This window comes from Oryzias melastigma, linkage group LG20, assembly GCF_002922805.2.
Source record: "Oryzias melastigma strain HK-1 linkage group LG20, ASM292280v2, whole genome shotgun sequence".
Classification (NCBI taxonomy): Eukaryota; Metazoa; Chordata; class Actinopteri; order Beloniformes; family Adrianichthyidae; genus Oryzias; species Oryzias melastigma.
In genome coordinates this window covers 11,649,944-11,667,291 of record NC_050531.1, presented here as the reverse complement: position 1 = coordinate 11,667,291, position 17,348 = coordinate 11,649,944, and the positions used below count along the sequence as shown (strand labels likewise).

The 17,348-nt window shown below is 40.3% G+C and overlaps 1 protein-coding gene across 4 annotated transcripts in view; it reads right to left on the bottom strand.

The window, feature by feature from the left end:
- Positions 1-635: 635 nt before the first annotated feature.
- sema5a (sema domain, seven thrombospondin repeats (type 1 and type 1-like), transmembrane domain (TM) and short cytoplasmic domain, (semaphorin) 5A) overlaps positions 636-17,348 on the bottom strand; it is a 195,204-nt gene continuing 178,491 nt past the window's right edge. The window contains exons 17-23 of one of the 4 annotated variants that reach the window (XR_002920047.2): positions 13,819-14,028; positions 10,757-10,927; positions 10,422-10,577; positions 7,650-7,694; positions 6,098-6,309; positions 3,093-3,303; positions 1,828-1,963 (exon numbers count right to left, since the gene is read on the bottom strand). Coding sequence is in view for 2 of the 4 variants with exons in the window: in XM_024279531.2 (XP_024135299.1) it covers positions 1,844-1,963; positions 6,098-6,309; positions 7,650-7,694; positions 10,422-10,577; positions 10,757-10,927; positions 13,819-14,028 (914 nt within the window). In the remaining 2 variants the exon portion in view is untranslated. Of the gene's footprint in view, positions 1,964-3,081; positions 3,304-6,097; positions 6,310-7,649; positions 7,695-10,421; positions 10,578-10,756; positions 10,928-13,818; positions 14,029-17,348 lie in introns of all 4 variants that reach the window. The other 3 variants (XR_002920046.2, XM_024279531.2, XM_024279532.2) reach the window with 3 other exon arrangements.

The following is a 17,348-nucleotide window of genomic DNA, read 5'->3' as shown; positions in this document are numbered from 1 at the left end:
GCGAGGTCAATGGGGGACGACTTGTTTTATCCAGCCAAAGACCTTCTGCGGACACTGGGAGAGAAATGTGCACATTTAGAGGCGCTTTCTCAACTTTTCTCACCTTTAACACACACTTGCAGCTATGGCGCATTCTGTACTCCATTACTTTGGTGTCTTTTGCTGCATAACTTCTGGTAAAGCAAAGGGAAGTCCCTGAAGACAAACAGGCTAAACAGAGGTTGGTTAACACACAGATGGGAAATCAGGGTAAAGGTTGATGAAGAACAGCCTGATGTTCTGTATTCCTTCCCATCATATGATTAGAGTTCAGGCTTTAACCAGCAGCTCTGCCACCTCGCACATGGTTGTCCCTCCATCAGGCTCTGCTAAAAACGGTCTAAATAGCCCTTTTCTCCAGTGTGGGGTGATTAGGAAAGGATTTTGAGGGCTCGCGTGTTTGTTGTGATCTGGTTTCACAGCATTCTGCTTTAGGAAAATCCAAGCTTCAAACATCGTCAGGGAGAATTACACTAGACAACGAATTCTTGACGCTTATTTTCACAAAAATTACCCTCATGTTTTGGTCTTTCATTGAAGAAAGGAGCATTTAGAAAAGGGAGATCTGAATTTAGAGAACTCACAGTGAACGAGTCTTGTAGGAATAACGTTTTAATTTCTGCACATTAACACAAGCAAGAAAAGAAAAAAAAAGTTTTAACTGAACAAATTGGTAACCTAATTGTTGCCAAACGGATTATCTGATCATTTTACGGTACATGAGTTGGGGGTTCAGATAAAAGAGTTGTTGCCCCACCTGTACAGTTAATGCTGTTAACAACCTGCTTACAGATACACGTCCAATTCTGAAGCCAAAAGAATAATGAACAACAAGAAAATGTGTTTGTTTTTTTTGTTTTTTTACAAAAAATACATAAACAGTACAATAACGACGACTTACAATGATCCAGTATGCTGAGCATACTCCCAATCACTTGCTACAATGCACGTAAACCTTTTTATTCTTTTCAAAAGAAAAAAATGTTTTTTTTAAAACACTTGCGACACTGAATAAAAGCTATTTAGAAAATCTACAGACGTAAGCGTCAAATCTAGCCTCCTGTACAACAAATAGATGTACAATTTCAAAGCAAAATCCAAAAAATATATATAAAAGAAACTTTAACGGGTCAAACTCTAACTACAAGAGAAACAAAAACCAAAGGAAAGCAAAAAAAAAAAAAAATCACAAATTTCAAATATCTACATCCCGAATACAGAACGGTTGATGGAAGTTCATCTGTTTTTAGAGATTGTTCAGTGAACGGTAGAAGCATCACCTAAAACCTTTGCTCCAAGGATTTCCAAATCAAGTCCTTTTACCCACAGGAAATTGCCACTTGAACCCTGGAATGTGGTCCGTCATGCAAAAAAAAAGAGACAAACAGCAGAGCAAACGCGTCGGATGAAGTCATGCAATGCCATTTGTGTTTATTCCTTTCTGTTAGAAATGCAGGTCTTGTTTCGGGAGTATCACAGGAAAGTTGAAAGGGATTTCCTCACAGCATCTTACAGCAAAGATCTGTCTTTTTTTATTTTTGTCCTCATTGGGTAGATCCAGTTTTTTCCCAAATCCAGGAACAATGCAGGATAGGCTCTCCTTCCTTTGGAGCTTTCCAAGTGTACCCCAAGGCACCTGAGAGAAAGTAGGCATTTCCCCCTGCTGGCGGCGTCGTGTGTCTGGGTTTTCAACACAAACCAGCTGCCGTAAAGTCTCAGTGGGACAATCCCACGCATGGTGTCAGGAATCTCATTACAAAGCACAAAAAAACGACAGTCTTGGTTGTGGCATAAAAGTCTAAGGTTAATAATCATCGTAGGTGTTGAGGTCAGTGAAGTATGCATTAGTATAAGTCTTCCCAGTGAGTTGTGGATTGAAGTACTTGTTTCTTTCCTCCAGAATCAGATTGTTTTTGTTGAAGGCCTGCAAAAAAAAGAAAAAAGAAAGATTAATTGAAACAAAACTGATGAGAAAAAGAAAAAAGGAGTCAGCATGGACTTGTTTATGCCACATGGATCAAGTGATTACTCAGCCCAGATGGCAAAGTAAAAGTAAATCCATCCACAGCCACAAAGCGGGGTGGAAAAAAAAAAATAAAAACACAAAGGAAGAGCAACACAAATCAATGGGAGGCCACTCAGCCCTATGAAACATACATTTCACAGAGCAAGGTCAAAGCATTCGCAAACAGGCTGGAAAACTGATAAGCAACCACGGGGCTAGATTATTTTGATGCACGTCCGAATGTCCACCTCTGTCATCTCTAATAACCGGCATCAGCAGTTTTTATGGCCCTCAGATTGTTGGTCCTCCAGGACAATCAAAGTCATAAAAATCGATCAAAAAGAGAGCCACTTCTCCGTTAAACAATAAGCAAGAGTCATGGGGGCGTCTTTTGTGCCGCCGCATGACGCGGGAAAACAGGGGAATGAGCTGCTGATGTGCGGCTCAATACAACATCAGCAGTTTGGCAAATAGACGTGTTCATATGCAGTCTGTTGTAGTGGAAAGCGTGATGGGAGCCCCTTGGGGAAGAATAATTGAACACTTGATGATGCTGCATTTGCAGCTGATGGATGTTTCTGACTGATAGGAAACAAGTGAGCTGGGCAAAAAAAAAAAAAAAGCATATTTTGCTGTGTTCCCATTATGTGATTTGAGGGAGATGTAATCAGCTCTCCTGCTGTCCCGCCGACAGTTATGTATCTCTGCAGGTGGCCCCATATCTACTTTTTAGCAGCTGTGTTAGCATCATCTAGTATGTCTCCTTTCTTGGAGTGGTTTGGGTGACAGAGAGGCAGCAGAGGAGGTTTTTTTTTAAACCAACATCACAATGAGCTATCCATCTTTACCCATCAAATCAAACCTGCGGTGAAATAAATAAAAAGCAAAGAGAAGAGACAAAAAAAAAAAAAACATGCAAATGCAAGCACTTCTTAAAAAGAGAACAAAACGAGATACGCTGCCTTCTCACAAGCCAGAATGGAGAAGGGAGGCAGTTATGATGGGAGGATGAAGCGGAAAGAGAATCGTGCTCCAACCTGCCACACACAGGAAGTGGAGGGGCAGGGAACGTTGGGGAAGAGGAAGTAGTCGAAGGTGGGTATAAAAGAGTTGTTGGGGGTAAGGGTCAGAAGGCGAGCGGTTGCAGAGGTCAGTGGTTAGTAGAAAATCTCCAGTCCACGCATGGACACCCCCATGTTAGAAGAGAGAGGCTGGTGCATGGCGGGGTCGTCCAAGGGCAAGAGTACCGACACATCTGGCTGCAGGGGCGAGAGGAATGGGCGAGAGTCATCCTCAAGGAAATGCTAGGACTTTCTAATGACTAAATGAAGCCTCAAATATGTGATCAAAACCTACTGGAAACAGTCCAACCAACTGGCATAGAGGCAATATGCATAATATTTTGCTCCTCTAAGCCTTAACAAGAGATAAATTCTAAATCTGTACACAGTAATAAAAAATCTCTGTAACAAGTAATAAGCCTCGCTGATTAGAAGCTGGAGGTAGAAGTTACTTGTAAATAAAAAAAAGTCCTAATTTTTCATGCAGCTCTCCAGTTTTTGCACCAACTGTCTGCATTCGCATCCACCTCTACCTGCAATTGCACTAACTAAATTATTGGTGCATGCGCCTGAATCTAATTGCATGGAAGACAGAGGCTTCACACCTGTGGAGGCTCTGCTTTTTTAGATAATTCTGCTGGAAGCCAAGAGTCTGTTCACTCTTGAACAAGCTTTATGAAACATTTGCATAACAGTTTTGGTGTGTTCACTTAGTTTATCCAGTGCTGACAGTGATTGCATCATCCATGTTGGAAAAGATGAGAAAAATCATAAATTATTCTTTAACCTTCTTTCAAGTTACAATCATTAAACATATATAACTCTAAAGCTCCATCGAAAATGTTTTTTTGAGCTATAAAAACAGTCTAATACAGCTTAATTTTGTTGTTTCAAAATAATTATAATATGTATTCATCTTTTAGTCAAATCTAGCTAACTGCATATTGAGGGATGACCTTCAATTTCCTCTGACTCCACCAACAGGAACTCAAAAACAGACTTAGGATGCTTTACTGTATCCTTAAGAGCAAAACTTCTAGTTGTTTGCAACTTTAAGGAAAGTTATAAAGAAGCAGGCAACAACAACAACTAGACCAGCTGTTGTAACCAAATGCAAGCAAAGCCAAAAAGAATGGGATCTAACAGCATTAGAATACATGTAAATGTTCACTGTGACATAAAACGAAGCATTTTTTATTACCGTAAACTTATTTACGAAAAGTCCAGTACAGGTACTGCCACACAACATTTAGACATCATCTTACGAGTCGTTTCTGCAGATTATATAGAAGAGGAGCTACTTCCTCTCATAGTCGATGCTAAAATAACAACGCTTTGCTGATGATTGCTGTATCTTTCATGGAGAAAGTGGGTGTGTTTATGTTAGGCTGGGGGTGGAGCTGTTAGCACAGACTCTCCCTGAAATGGGCTGTCCTCACTCTGTGACATGTGAGGACTTGCTTGTTTTCGTGGGTGTGGGAGGAGCTTGTACTGAGAGTGCAGGGCTTTGAAGGATTACTCAGAAATGCGTAAACGGATCAAAATACAGCTTTGGGGTTTTTTATAGTGAAGAATGAACAGTATAATACACTTAAAAGCTCAAAAAGTTGTTTTTTCATGGTATGGGCCCTTTAATTGTGATAAACTTACGAAAGCTAATTTCTCATCATTTTACATTATAAAAACAACATTTTTAATTTCTAGTCATGCAAGGTTGTACTGATTCCTTAGATGTGAAAGAAAAAAATAGAACAATAGTTAAGTTTATTGCAATTCAAAGAAATAATGAGAAGCTTAAACCTTCAATCACTGCAAAAACAGAATCTTAAGAAAGTAAAAAGACCTTTGTCTTTTCTTTTGTCTTGCAAAATAAATCATCTTATCAAGAAAGTTTTTCAATAGCAAATTATACAAGTTTGAGAAAACTTGTCTTGGTGACGTGAATTTTTTTCTTAAAATTAAGAATTCTTGGTAATTCTTACCCCAGAGGTAGATTTACTTATCAAAAAAAAGAAAATCTGCCAATTTTGTAAGAATTTTGAATTTACTCCAAAGACGTCTGTTTTTGCAGTGTATTCAAAACTAAATTGACTAAAGATGATAGTTTGTGTTTCTTGGGGCAGCATTTTACTGGTTAAAATAGTCCTGAAAATGTTGGTTTTAATGTAAAGTACAGCTCTCCTGGCTTACAGTTGTCTTTGGAAATTAAATAGAGAGATCCTTGAAAATGTAATATGTACTCAGACCCCTTTTTTCTTCTTCTGGGTGTAAATTATGATATCAAAATCAGTGTCTTTCAAGCCACTTTTCAAAGTAAGGGCGTGAAAGTGGTAAAGCCCTCTTTAACACGGAGCACAGGGAATCCTCAAAACCAGCCGTGGAAGCTGTAGAATGGAGTATCTGAGAACAAGCACTAATCACCGGCCCGGCCTGGCTCCGAGGGCCTGATGTAACAGCGGATAAGAGGCTATTTGCACCATGAGAGTAGCTGGATCCTCTCCACTGACTCTGGTACTTCAAACTGTCTCTGCTTTAGAATGCAATACAGACACAAAGAACTGGCCGGGGGAGAGAAATGTGCAGACAGAGTGCTGATTACCTGCCTATGCACCATTAAGTAATTGCATTAGTATGTTATGAGAAAGCAGAGTGCGGCCATTACTGCGAGTCAAAGTCACACACCGACGCACAGAACAAAGGAGCACACGGAGGGAGGATAAACGCATGGCTGCCTATTTGTTACATGGCTACAGTGTGGCGTGTGACAGGAGGTGGTTTGACAGTTAGAGTCATGCAGTAAGACATGTATTTAATCTTAGCTGACACTGAAGGAGGTGGAGGGAGACCCTTCATCACTGACCCACAGAGATACCATAACATCATTTAATTATCCCCCCCGAAAAAATAAGGAAACGTCAGAGAGAAGACTTTGTTTCCACACCTGGACATTTATCTGTGACACAATAAAACCAGAGCACAGCTGCATACAGACCTTGATGGCTTCCACAGTGTCATATTTGTCCAGTTTGTTGATGTGATTGGTGATGCTGGTGTTGAGTGGCGCAGCTGAGATGGGATGGATGACGGTGGCGTCGTGGGACTGCTGCTGGTAGCGCTGGCAGTAGGAGTAGACTAGCAGGGTAACCAGGCAGCCGAGGATGGAGCTGCTAAGACCAACGGCGATCATGTGGAAAAGGTTGAAATCTGGAACAGAGAACAGGGGACACGTCAACAGGATGATGGTGAAAGTCATGGCAGGACAGTCAAAAAGGCCTTGGTTTTAATTGCTAAGGAAAGCCAAAACAGTAATCCACACTTTAGTTTGGTTTATTTTCTCTTTTCTAATGTGATTTTGGATGGGCTGGTACCCAAAAACAAGCTTTTATCAGGAAGTTAAAAAAGCAAACAAAGTAACTAGTTCCACAAGTCAAACCTCCAGTCTGCCAAATATTGGGACAATTGGAACCGGGTCACTGAGAAATAAAATATGACCGTTTTAATTATATTTAATTATAATATGATTCTGAAGGAAGTTTTATTTTGAAAAACTGCTGTCTGGTTACGCGGATGTTGCTAATAAAGTTGCTCAAACAGTGGCTTTCCGTTTATTATCCGATTTAGAAAAGAACAGTTTTTGTGAACCTTTTTTGTATTTATCCCTTAAAAGTTAGAAGAGGTTGAAGTTTGCGTTCAATTTATTATCTTACTGCAAAAATGTTTGTGAGTTAAGGGAAAAAATTAAATCACATTTTAATGGTTCCTACTTAAAAACCTAGTGTAAAGATAAGTTTTAAATCAGATGCATATATGTTACAGAGGATGAATATTAACTTTACTCTCAAAAATTAAGGGAAATTGGAAACTAAATAAAATAAAAAAAAAAATGGGTGTTCACTTGGGGTTTCACTGGCTGGTCAGTGAAAATATTGTCTTAAATTAAACCAGTATGTGCCCAGAAAAGGGTTAAAAGTCTGGAAACCAGTGATCTATCACGTTTGTACCACACTATTTTTGCTAACTAAACATATTTTAACCTTTTTATAAGTCAGAATTCTACGGTGTTTAGGTAAAAAAAACACACTTATTATTGAGCCATTAATAGCTGGTTTGCTTTTACTTTGCACTTCAGAGAATGAACTGAACCTCCTGGATTTACCTGTCTATTATTGGCAACAAGGTTCACTTTCAAGTAACCCAAGAGACAGATTTTTAGGCAGACCAGATATTAAAAGGGATAAGCTCTACGTTCTGTAATAATCATAAAACAGTTTATTACAAGCACAACTAATATGTAAAACATATTTTTCAAATAAATAGTGAAGAAGTAAAGCATTATTTTCAACTAAATAGCTATTTTGTTCGATAAGTCTGTTATGATTTCCCCAAAACAGCAGTCTAAGCAGTTTGATAATCATATTACAATAATTGTACACATTAAATGTGTTTAACTACCTTGTTAAGCACATTATTCTGAATATGTTTTAAGCAGAAATACTTTTCTTTCTCCCCCATCTCTTTCATCCCCACAAACAGACGGAAATTACCTCCACAGCGCCTCTCCTCCTGACTGGAGCGGGCAATTGAGACTTCTGACAAAGAAGAAGAAACACCAAAAGGCATCATTATTAGAGCCAAAACCAGCACACGCATAACCTCCGTCGGTGTGACAAATTGTGCTCTTCAAGGTGAGTATGAAGATGAAAGCTGTTTCTCACTGCAAAACACATAATCATAAAACTTCATAAGCTAATCACGGCCGTGGCACCTGGAGTGGTTTATAAAAAGGACTGGTTCCCATTAAGAGGAAATGAAATATAAGACATTACTAAATGAACCTTAATAGACTAGCTTTCCCATAAAAAGAAATGGATGGCAAGTTAAAAAGGTAAATGGGAAACCCTTTTATGGGAAAGATTTTTAATTAGTAATTACAGAAGAGTAAAAAAAGATGTTTTAATCAACTGTTTTTCTGCATATCAGAGTAGAAAAACATGCTGCCTAAAATGATAAATGATTTCTACTGGAGCGTATCATGTAAAAATAGTCCTTTTATGGCGCCTAAAGTGTTTCCGGTCAAACAATGTGAAGCGCAATCGTCCTTTGTTAAAAGGAGGAGTTTTAATGATCTGTGTTGAGCAGAGATGCAGAGATCAATACTTTTCTGTGTCTCGCATTACAATCTGTCAATAAGGAGCAGTCTGTCTGGGCATCTGTCAACACTAATGGTGTGAGTGGGGTGGCGAGTATATTCACGAGGATTTGCTAAACTTCCAGCCTTTCATCCTGACTAAATCTATGAAATCATCACGTCCTGTTCTTCCTTTCAGCTTACAGGTCATGTTTTTCTTAACTCTGAGGAGAGTGGTCTTACATCTTAAATAGCAGTGAAGGCTATCGGGAACGAAGATGAAGAATTCCACCAAATATGACGGCTGAATCTGTTCTAAAATGAGTGGTCAGTCCACAAACTATCAAACTAGATTGGCTGAGTAAAAATGTCGATATGTTGATAAAGGTTCTTGTTCATCCAGGTTTTAAAGTCTTCTTTCAAAAAGGACCTGATGTCATCACTCAACTACACAAAACCAGAAGTAAATAGCTGTGTTTACATGTGCAAAATGTCTTAAATCTGATCAAAGATCGGATTAGAATTGAACTGTGTACATGCCCCCCCCCCAAAAATGTATCCTGTTATAGTAAATGTCAACATCTGTCACATCAGAATAAACCCTTTTGACCTGCACTATCTAAAATACCTGAAACGGCCATAGAGTTCCAGAGTCTTGTAAACAAACACGGCTAACGTAGGGACGATCTTTTGAGTGTGCTTTTATTTAATTTCTTTAATAAGCCAGTACAGTAATGATCCAGAATTGGAATACATATTTTACATGTACCTCAATCTGATTAACAACCGGCCTAACCCACCCACTGAAGGATATTTTGATTAGAGTCTGATCGGGTCAGAGTACCGGTATTCTAATTGGCGTGTTTACATTAAGCATTTTTATTCTGATCAGGCATTTAGTCTCTTTACTTATGTCCATGCAAACACAGCTGATGTGTGTCAGGTGTGGAAAAGTGAGAGAGTAGCTTAAAGTTTTAGATCGAGTCAAATCTTGCCATTGTTTTAATTTGTTTACTCCTATTTCTACACATTACTGCATCTTGTTGTACGTGGACATTTGGTTAGGGCCCCGTGGACCGGTACTCTAACCCGGGACAGTGTCAGTTATCTTGTTTGGTACTGTGTCCCGAGAGTTGGGGACCCCTGATTTAATGGGAACAACCAGCATGTCAAAAACGACAAGTTGGGGACACCTAAAACATCAAAAAGTGGCGCAGACGGGGTCCAACCCATACGTCCATATTTGACAAGTTCGGAGTGAGAATGCGTTTCCTATTTTTATGTTGGGATTGGAAGGCAAATCAAAGCTTCTTGAGATCTTTTTGCTGCTAACAATTTTTGAAGAAAAAAAAATTGAATTTTCTTTTTAAAATGCAGACCAAAAAAATCTTTCTTCAAATCTATTTTTTCTGACATAAAAAATACTTAAAAAAATTATTTGAGAGCCATCTTTCCTGTTGACTTTGTCGTTGCAGAAAGTCGCTTTAACCTTTCACAAACTGCCTCTTTCTAAACGGAGTGCCTTTAATGCTTCATTTGATTTGTTGTGAATCTGTTCAGGCAGATTGAGAACTTTGAGAAAAACACAGCGTGGGTGCCTCTGAAACTTGGCAGGCATAGCGAGTGCTGGTTCTCTGTAGGAAATCAATAACATTTATCTTATTTTATCAGTTTTGGTGTCTTATGCAATCACAGAGTTGCCTTAAAAAAGACTAGATCGTCACGACAACCGAAAAGCCAAAGAAAATGGAAAAAAATACTTAAAAAATGTGCAGAAATTAAATATGGTGGCAATAGCATTTTTTGAGAAGTCAGCAAAACTTGTGGAATCACTATGAAATGTTGGCAGTTGTTTAATAACATTGAATTTATTGTTAGTGCTTTATTGTTCCGTGTAGTTATTTTCTTCTCTTGGGAGTTCTGACACTCATCTAAAACGTCTCCAAAAGTTCTGACTTGCCGCTAAAGCTGACCTCAGCCATGAAGCGATTCTTCCAGAAGGATAAATAATGTATTTTTTTCACACCATTCTTGGAAATGAACTGAACTAACACCGTAGACATATGGTGGTGGGTGGGTGGCGCAGAAGGTGTGGGCTCGCTTATCCGTGTGTGCTAAGTTCCGCTTGGCTGAGCGACACATCAATAAGGCCAGCGAATGGTTGTGCTTTGTGTGAATGTGTGTGCACCTGGTATAAAGTTGGAGTCAGGCGAGCAGGGCCTGGTTTCACTGCTGTTTCCTGAACACTGGTTTCCAGTGGGAAAAAGGACATCGCAGTGACGCACGCGCAGCTGGGCGCCGCTGGAGTCGCAGTGGGACCACTCCGACCACCTGGACCAACTCTCTGGAAACAGCCACGACAGCACATCTCACAGCTTGTCTGTGCGGTTACGTGTGTCTGCAACACTTTTGCTGACTTAGTAAATTTTTTGATGTATGGGAAGTTTAAAGAAACCATGAAATGAACACGAGATGGATCGGTGCTTGTCGATTCAGTTTGTGTGCGTAGTTGTTTGTCGGTACCTGGACAGGCCTGTGTGTTACAGAGTGCCTCCTCCGTGTGTAGACCGAGGCAAATGTCCCCTCCGTTAGCTGGTGGGGGGTTGCTGCAGGTCCGGGTCCTCATGTAGTGGCCCCCTCCACATGTCACCGAGCACTTGGACCACGAAGACCAACACGACCAACTGCCGTCCACTAAAACATTCCAAAAGATACAACCTTTTTGCTGTTTTTCATGAAGTGTTTTCCTCTAAAACAAATATAGGACAGCAGGACAGAGTTGCTTCATTTGAATTTCATGTTTTTTAAGGGAGTGGGTCCTAAAAACTGTCATATTTTTTTTAGGATTTGGTTTTCAGGTCATTTCAGCAGACAATTTCCTCTGGATATCAAGTGACCTGAATTCTTTCCAATCTATTACAAGCATCACGGGAGAAATATGAGATGCTTTCAATTTATTGAAATGCATGTGGAGGAGAGTGTCTCCATGTGTTCATTTCAGCAAATGCTTTCTTCACCTTATTATCAAATTTGATTATTCCTCTCTTTGTTTGCATATTTAAAAGACAGAAAAGCTGCATTTATGACAGCACTATAAATACAGGAGAAAAAAATAGGGCACTTTCCCACGTAAATAGCCTTTTTACCCCCCATCTGTTTAAAGCCCGACTTCATTGTAGTGAAATTCTCCCTTTAAAGAGCCGAGGATGGCTGGCAGCACTAAACAGGTAATTGAAGTTGCTGATGCTTTTTGTCATCTCGGTGTAATTTCTCTATCACAGGGTGACATTAAAGTCGATTCCCGGGCCTCTGTGAACAATCGTCTCATCTTCGAAGCAGACACAATAAAAACATGGATTCATTTGTTTCCACGCCACGTAGACGGAACGCAAAACACCTTTTCCTGCCTCCTTTCTCCCCAGCAGACATTTAGAAAGCACTGCGTTAAAGTCAGGGGATCACGTTGGGGCTGCCAGTGCAGTCGGCCCATCTCAAAATAATATCTCAGCTTGAAGGGTGCCAATTGAGTGTGCTCTGTATTCACCATAAGCATGAGGTAAGTTCCTTTGAGGGAGAGAAGTGTTGGGTTGTTGATCAGCACAGAGTAACAGTTATTATAATATCAACATCCAAGAGGGTAGCACATGTTTTAACATAGTCATGTGGCGCAGGAAAAATCAGACTTCATGGGTTATTTGACTGAAAGGAAACACTCCCATCCATCCATCCATGCAGATAGGGCCAATCTGATGCTCTTATTTTGTCAGATGCTCAAACTACTTGTGCTTTGAATGAGTCATACTTTGACTATCAGCCTTCTTAAAATGAAAATTGTGTTTTTAACATACTCTTATGGTTTTTTCCCGATGATAGAAGACATACACTATCGTTCAAAAGTTTGGGGTCACTTAGAAATGTTCTAGTTTTTGAAAGAAACACAATATTTTTTTTCCAAGACAGATGAAGCACATTGTATACATTTTTAATGTAGTAAATTACTAAAAAAAGACTACCCTAGCTGCAATTGTTTGGTCTTTGTTACATTGTCTATATTGGTCACTAGATGCCCATTTCCATGATCTATCACTCCAGTGTTCTAATGGTACAATGTCCTTGCTCATTGTGTCAGAAGGCTAACAGATGATTAGACAACCCTTGTGCAATCATGTTAGGACAGCTGAAAACAGTTTAGATGGTTAGAGAAGCTTTACCCTTGTGCTATCCAATGGGGTCCAGATGACCCAAGCCTTACATTGACGTGTTATCTATCCCATCACAAATGTGGATGAAGCTGGACAGCATTTCAAGCCTGCCACAGACACCAGTGAAAAACAAAAATAGTTGAAAAAAAGTAGTTTAGTGCACTGTCTTGTGGGGTCCAGATGAATCCACTCCCAACTTCAATTTAACAAGTATTTAGAGCAGGGATAGGGAACTCCAGGCCATAAGGGCCGCAGTGTTTGCATGATTTCCGGATATCTAAGCCTTACTCAAGATTGATTACCTGTTTCAGGTGTGTCAAGCCAATCAAAACATGCAGGAATGTCCCCTTGAGGCCTGGAGTTGTCTATCCCTAAACTAGAGCATCGCATTTGTGGGGTCGAAACGCTGGTTGGAAACGCTCGCCCAGAATGAACTGGACCATAACGTACCACTCCTTACTGGACCGCTAAGTTGAAAATGAGGCTCAACATACTTATCTTCTTGCTCAGTTGTGCAGTGGGGCTTCCCACTTCTTTTTCTACTCTGGTTAGGGCCTGTTTGTGCTGTTCTCTAACACACTGTTGAAGGAAATCTAAACAAAGAGCTCTCAGTAATGGGCGGGGGGAAGCATGCTTCATGCCAAGGGTCCTGCCTACTACTCAAAAGACAAATTTCTAATGAACCATTTCTGCTCTGCAGATAGTATGTCCAAGAAAACAACATGGATTTGGGGGATTTTGGCTTAAAACTACATAATTGTCTGTCTTACTTATACTCAAATGTTTTAGTAAGACACTACAGCCTTTCTGGAAAGTTTGATTACCACTGACTTGAGATGATGTCCTGCTCGCTTTTTCAGCAACATTGTTGGATGCTCGGCGGGCTCGGAGCCAAACTAAGTGTTGCATTTCCATTTAGACAACTTACTTCCCCCGTCTGACGCAGTATTCTTTTAATTAGAAAGCTTCCTCTCGCTATCTTCCACTCCACAAGTGTTGAAAATGCATTGTCTCAGGGCTTTTCACAGTAAGAGTAAGGCCTCCCATAGCTGGCAGCACAATTACCCAGCAATGTAATTACATACTAGAGCGCCACAGGGATTGTCTCTTTGATTCTTGGTTTAAATTGGGGTCTTTGCCACACCTCTTATCTGCAACAGATTTCTTTGTAGGTTCTAACGATTAGGCAAGTCATTTGTCATTGTGATTCAGCAGCCATTGATCGAGAAGAATAGGAAAAATGTAGATTAAATATGATTTTGTGTATTTATTAGGGTAAGTGAAAAAGATACAATGCCTTTGTTCTGACAAAAGTGTTGTTATCTTTTCAATCATTTCTAAGGGAGATTTATTAGCAGCAGGTTTGTACCCTTGTATTCTTACCTGGACAAGGGGTGATGTTGCATTCTTGATACTCTTGTGCCGGTCCGAGGCAGGTCTGTCCTCCATACCGGGGCTCTGGGTTACTACAGGTCCTCTTTCTGCTCCGGATGCCCCGGCTGCAGTCTCTGCTACACTGAGACCAGGAACTCCACGCCGACCAGCCGCCGTTCACCGTGTGGCCCGAGATCCTCCCGAGACGAAGCACTTCACCTGTTTCCCAACAGAGTAACACTAACAATGAGGCGAAACAACCCCCACAGTATGAAACTTCCCCTGTAGAGCCAGTGTTTCTCATTGTTAGGCTTCAAGATACACAATGTCTTCCCTGGGAAAATAGATGATAACTGTCCTCCGGTCCCGGCAGCACTGTGTGCATTTGTTTTGAAGACAAATAGGAGGGCTCAGAATCAATAAAAAGCTCTCGATAAAAGCCTACACTCCACTTGTGTGGAAAGATCACAAGGACCTTTTAGCTAGTTTACCATAATCTAGTAAAGAAGCAATAATGACAGTAAAATAGTTACATCGAAATAGATGCAAATAAATCTTATAGGAATGACAGAATTGCCAATTTACCTTTACATTTATAAGCTGCACAAAAAGCATCCTTCCAGAACATCAATGGCCATCAATTTGGACAAACTGATTAGTATTGGAGACCTTTTCTCTGGTGTCATCAAAAAACGGCTTTTCACAGAACCAAAAAAAAAAAAACCTGCGAAACCTGTGGCATTTTCATACCTCTGCTATAGTCTGTTTGAGGGGCTAATTAGCAAGTGTTATCCCGCTAACGAGCTTCTCAGAACTGTGCAAGCTGGCCTCATTAGTCTGGTCACCCTCCTCCTAACAACAACTTTTGATGTGCTTACCCAAAGTTTTCCTCAAATCATCTGCCTTTATCTGGGAACACCTTTTCCTGGTGCCAGGTGGAATTCTTAAATAACCGTCTATGGATCCTAAAGCTAAAGAGGTTATTAAGTTTTTGAAAAACAATGTTAGGAAATTGCAATTTTTAACATCTTAATAAGTGGATCATTTTGTCCCGATGGTTTGTACACAGCCCCAGACTTAAAAACATCTTAAAACGCCATCAGTCATTGTCTGTTTCAGTTTACTGAGGTTTGTTGGAGCCTTTTGGGACACGAAAAATAAAATTTTATATGCATTTGTCTCCGGTGTTTGCAAACAATAATGCAACAGCAGTACTGTTGAGGCCGAACATACATATTTCAGCTTTAAGAGATCCCCAAGAGTTTCCATGTTTTGGTTCACTTCCTGTTGGACTCTAGAGACTTCCCTCTATGGGATCATAAGTACAAAGATGCAGCAGGGAGAACAGGTACAGCAACTGCTTTATGTGATGTATGTACACTATTGTTTGTTCTCCTGCACACTAATGAACCTTTTGACTGTTTTTCTGCTTAATGAGCCATACAAACATTATGCATTGACAGACAGCTTGAACTTACTAAGAGATTGGCTTTACACATAATAAATCTTCATCAGTGATTCTTGTCTAGCAGTTTCAAACCCAACGGTTTCTGGTTTTAACCATTTAAGTCTTGTGTTTTGCTTTCACAAACAGTTCTACTACTGCTTGATTTTTTAGAATAAAATGTGATGCAATAAAGTCAAATAATTACAGTTTTATTTTTATCAATCAGACAGAGTAGCGATTTCATTAAAACATTTTTTTTCTTTCTGATGGGTAACTCTACACATTTCCCCCCCTCTTTATCTCTATTTCAGGAACTTTCCTTGTTGTCAGAGAGCAGCAACACAAAGGTAATCCATCATTTATGGCTTCTCCGCTCATTTCGTCTCTTTCTGGAGATGGGAGCTGTGCGTGTCCTGTCAACATGGCCTCCTCATCAAACGACATCAGGTGAGTAATGTGCGTTTCATCTTCTGAAATGAGTCAAGCGGTGGATTCCTAATGAAATCTGAAAACGTAATTTCTATTAAACGCTAATTACTGCATGCATTAATCAGCCTCATAAATGTGCCTTGTGTTAAGAGACAACAGGGTAGAGAAACCTTCTGTTAGTTTGAGTGAAAAGACTGAACCCATCTGTTAGAATGAATGATAATCACCTTTTTTGAAATTACATTTGCTCCAAAAGCACTTTTCCAGTAATTTACTCATTCAATGAACTTATGTAAAGCTGGAGCCTGTTTTTAAAAGGAAATATACACTCTATAAACAGACAAAAAAAGCATCTGGATTTTGCTTTAGTCATTCATCCATGGCAGAGCAACCTTTTTGTTTAATTCTCCTGTTAATCCTCCTTTTTTGTCCCCCACTGCATCTCTTTGGACCGTGTCCCTTTCTATGTTTGTCATTATTAATCTTTTCCTGTCTTTTGTCTCCCTTCCCCTGTCTGTCCTCCAACTCTGCCTCTCTGTTTTGTCAGAATGTTCTTTTCGCTGACAGTTATCGCTGCACGGCTGCTTTGTATTCTCAGGGAAAGGATGGCGTGTTTACACAGTGAAAATCCGCCTCTTCATAACTGTGGCCGACCTTGGCAGTGCACAGGCCGCCTCACCCCGCCATCAAGCTGCCGGTAGCACTGACAAGCTCGCTGAGGACACCGGGGCCCTCGCTCTTTATTGATTCGGAGCAGGCAGTGGCACGGACAGTCCTGACTGCCACTGTGACCCGGACTCCTTATCTAGACCTCTGGGGCTTAAGAGCCCAGACCACTACTCTAAAGGCTATGAGGCACTAATTTAATCAAGCTTCCCATCTTGCACACAAACACACACACACTTGTGTGCGAATGCAAGCAAAAAACAAAAGAAGCATGCCCAAACGTAGACCCTTTAATTAAGCTGCTGCCAACAATACACACTCTGCACTTTGCTCCTTTTGCTTACACAAGCATTAACTTGTGCATGTTAGATGTATTTTGCATATTGTTCAAATCGTCTCACAGGACTCCCAGCGCCAAAACAAACAATATGGCTCCCTCTCCCTCAAACAGGTAGTGACTGGATCTATTGATCCAAACATGAGCCACACACAGTTAAAGAGATTTAATTTTCTCTCTACCGACGAGCATGTTTCAGCCAAAACTGGGGACGAAAAGGAGCAAAACCAAAAAAAAAATGAACTGTACAACATAAACATTTGAAGTTGTGCATGTCAGAAAGCATGGATGCACGCCCAAAAAGATAAATGGTGTTCTGCAATAAAAAGGACACAACAAAGAGCCCTACGCGCAGGACATGGAGATGAACCGACACCTGCAAGGCCAGTTTACATTAAGACGGACGGGGGTGGGAAAATAACCACGTTCAGCATGAAAGACTTGCTGTTGTGTTCCATCAAAACAAGAATAGCGGCCCATGCTGAGGTAAGAACGTGTCTTCCAGCGGTGCCCTACATTTCAATTTACTCTCACGTTTACTTGCCCTCCCAGCTTTAAGAAAAGCAAAGTTTGGACAGATGTCTCTCGCTGCGTTTGTTGATTTCTGTAGCACACTGTTGAAAATATTTACAAGCTTATGTTTGTGTGTCTTGGAAAACT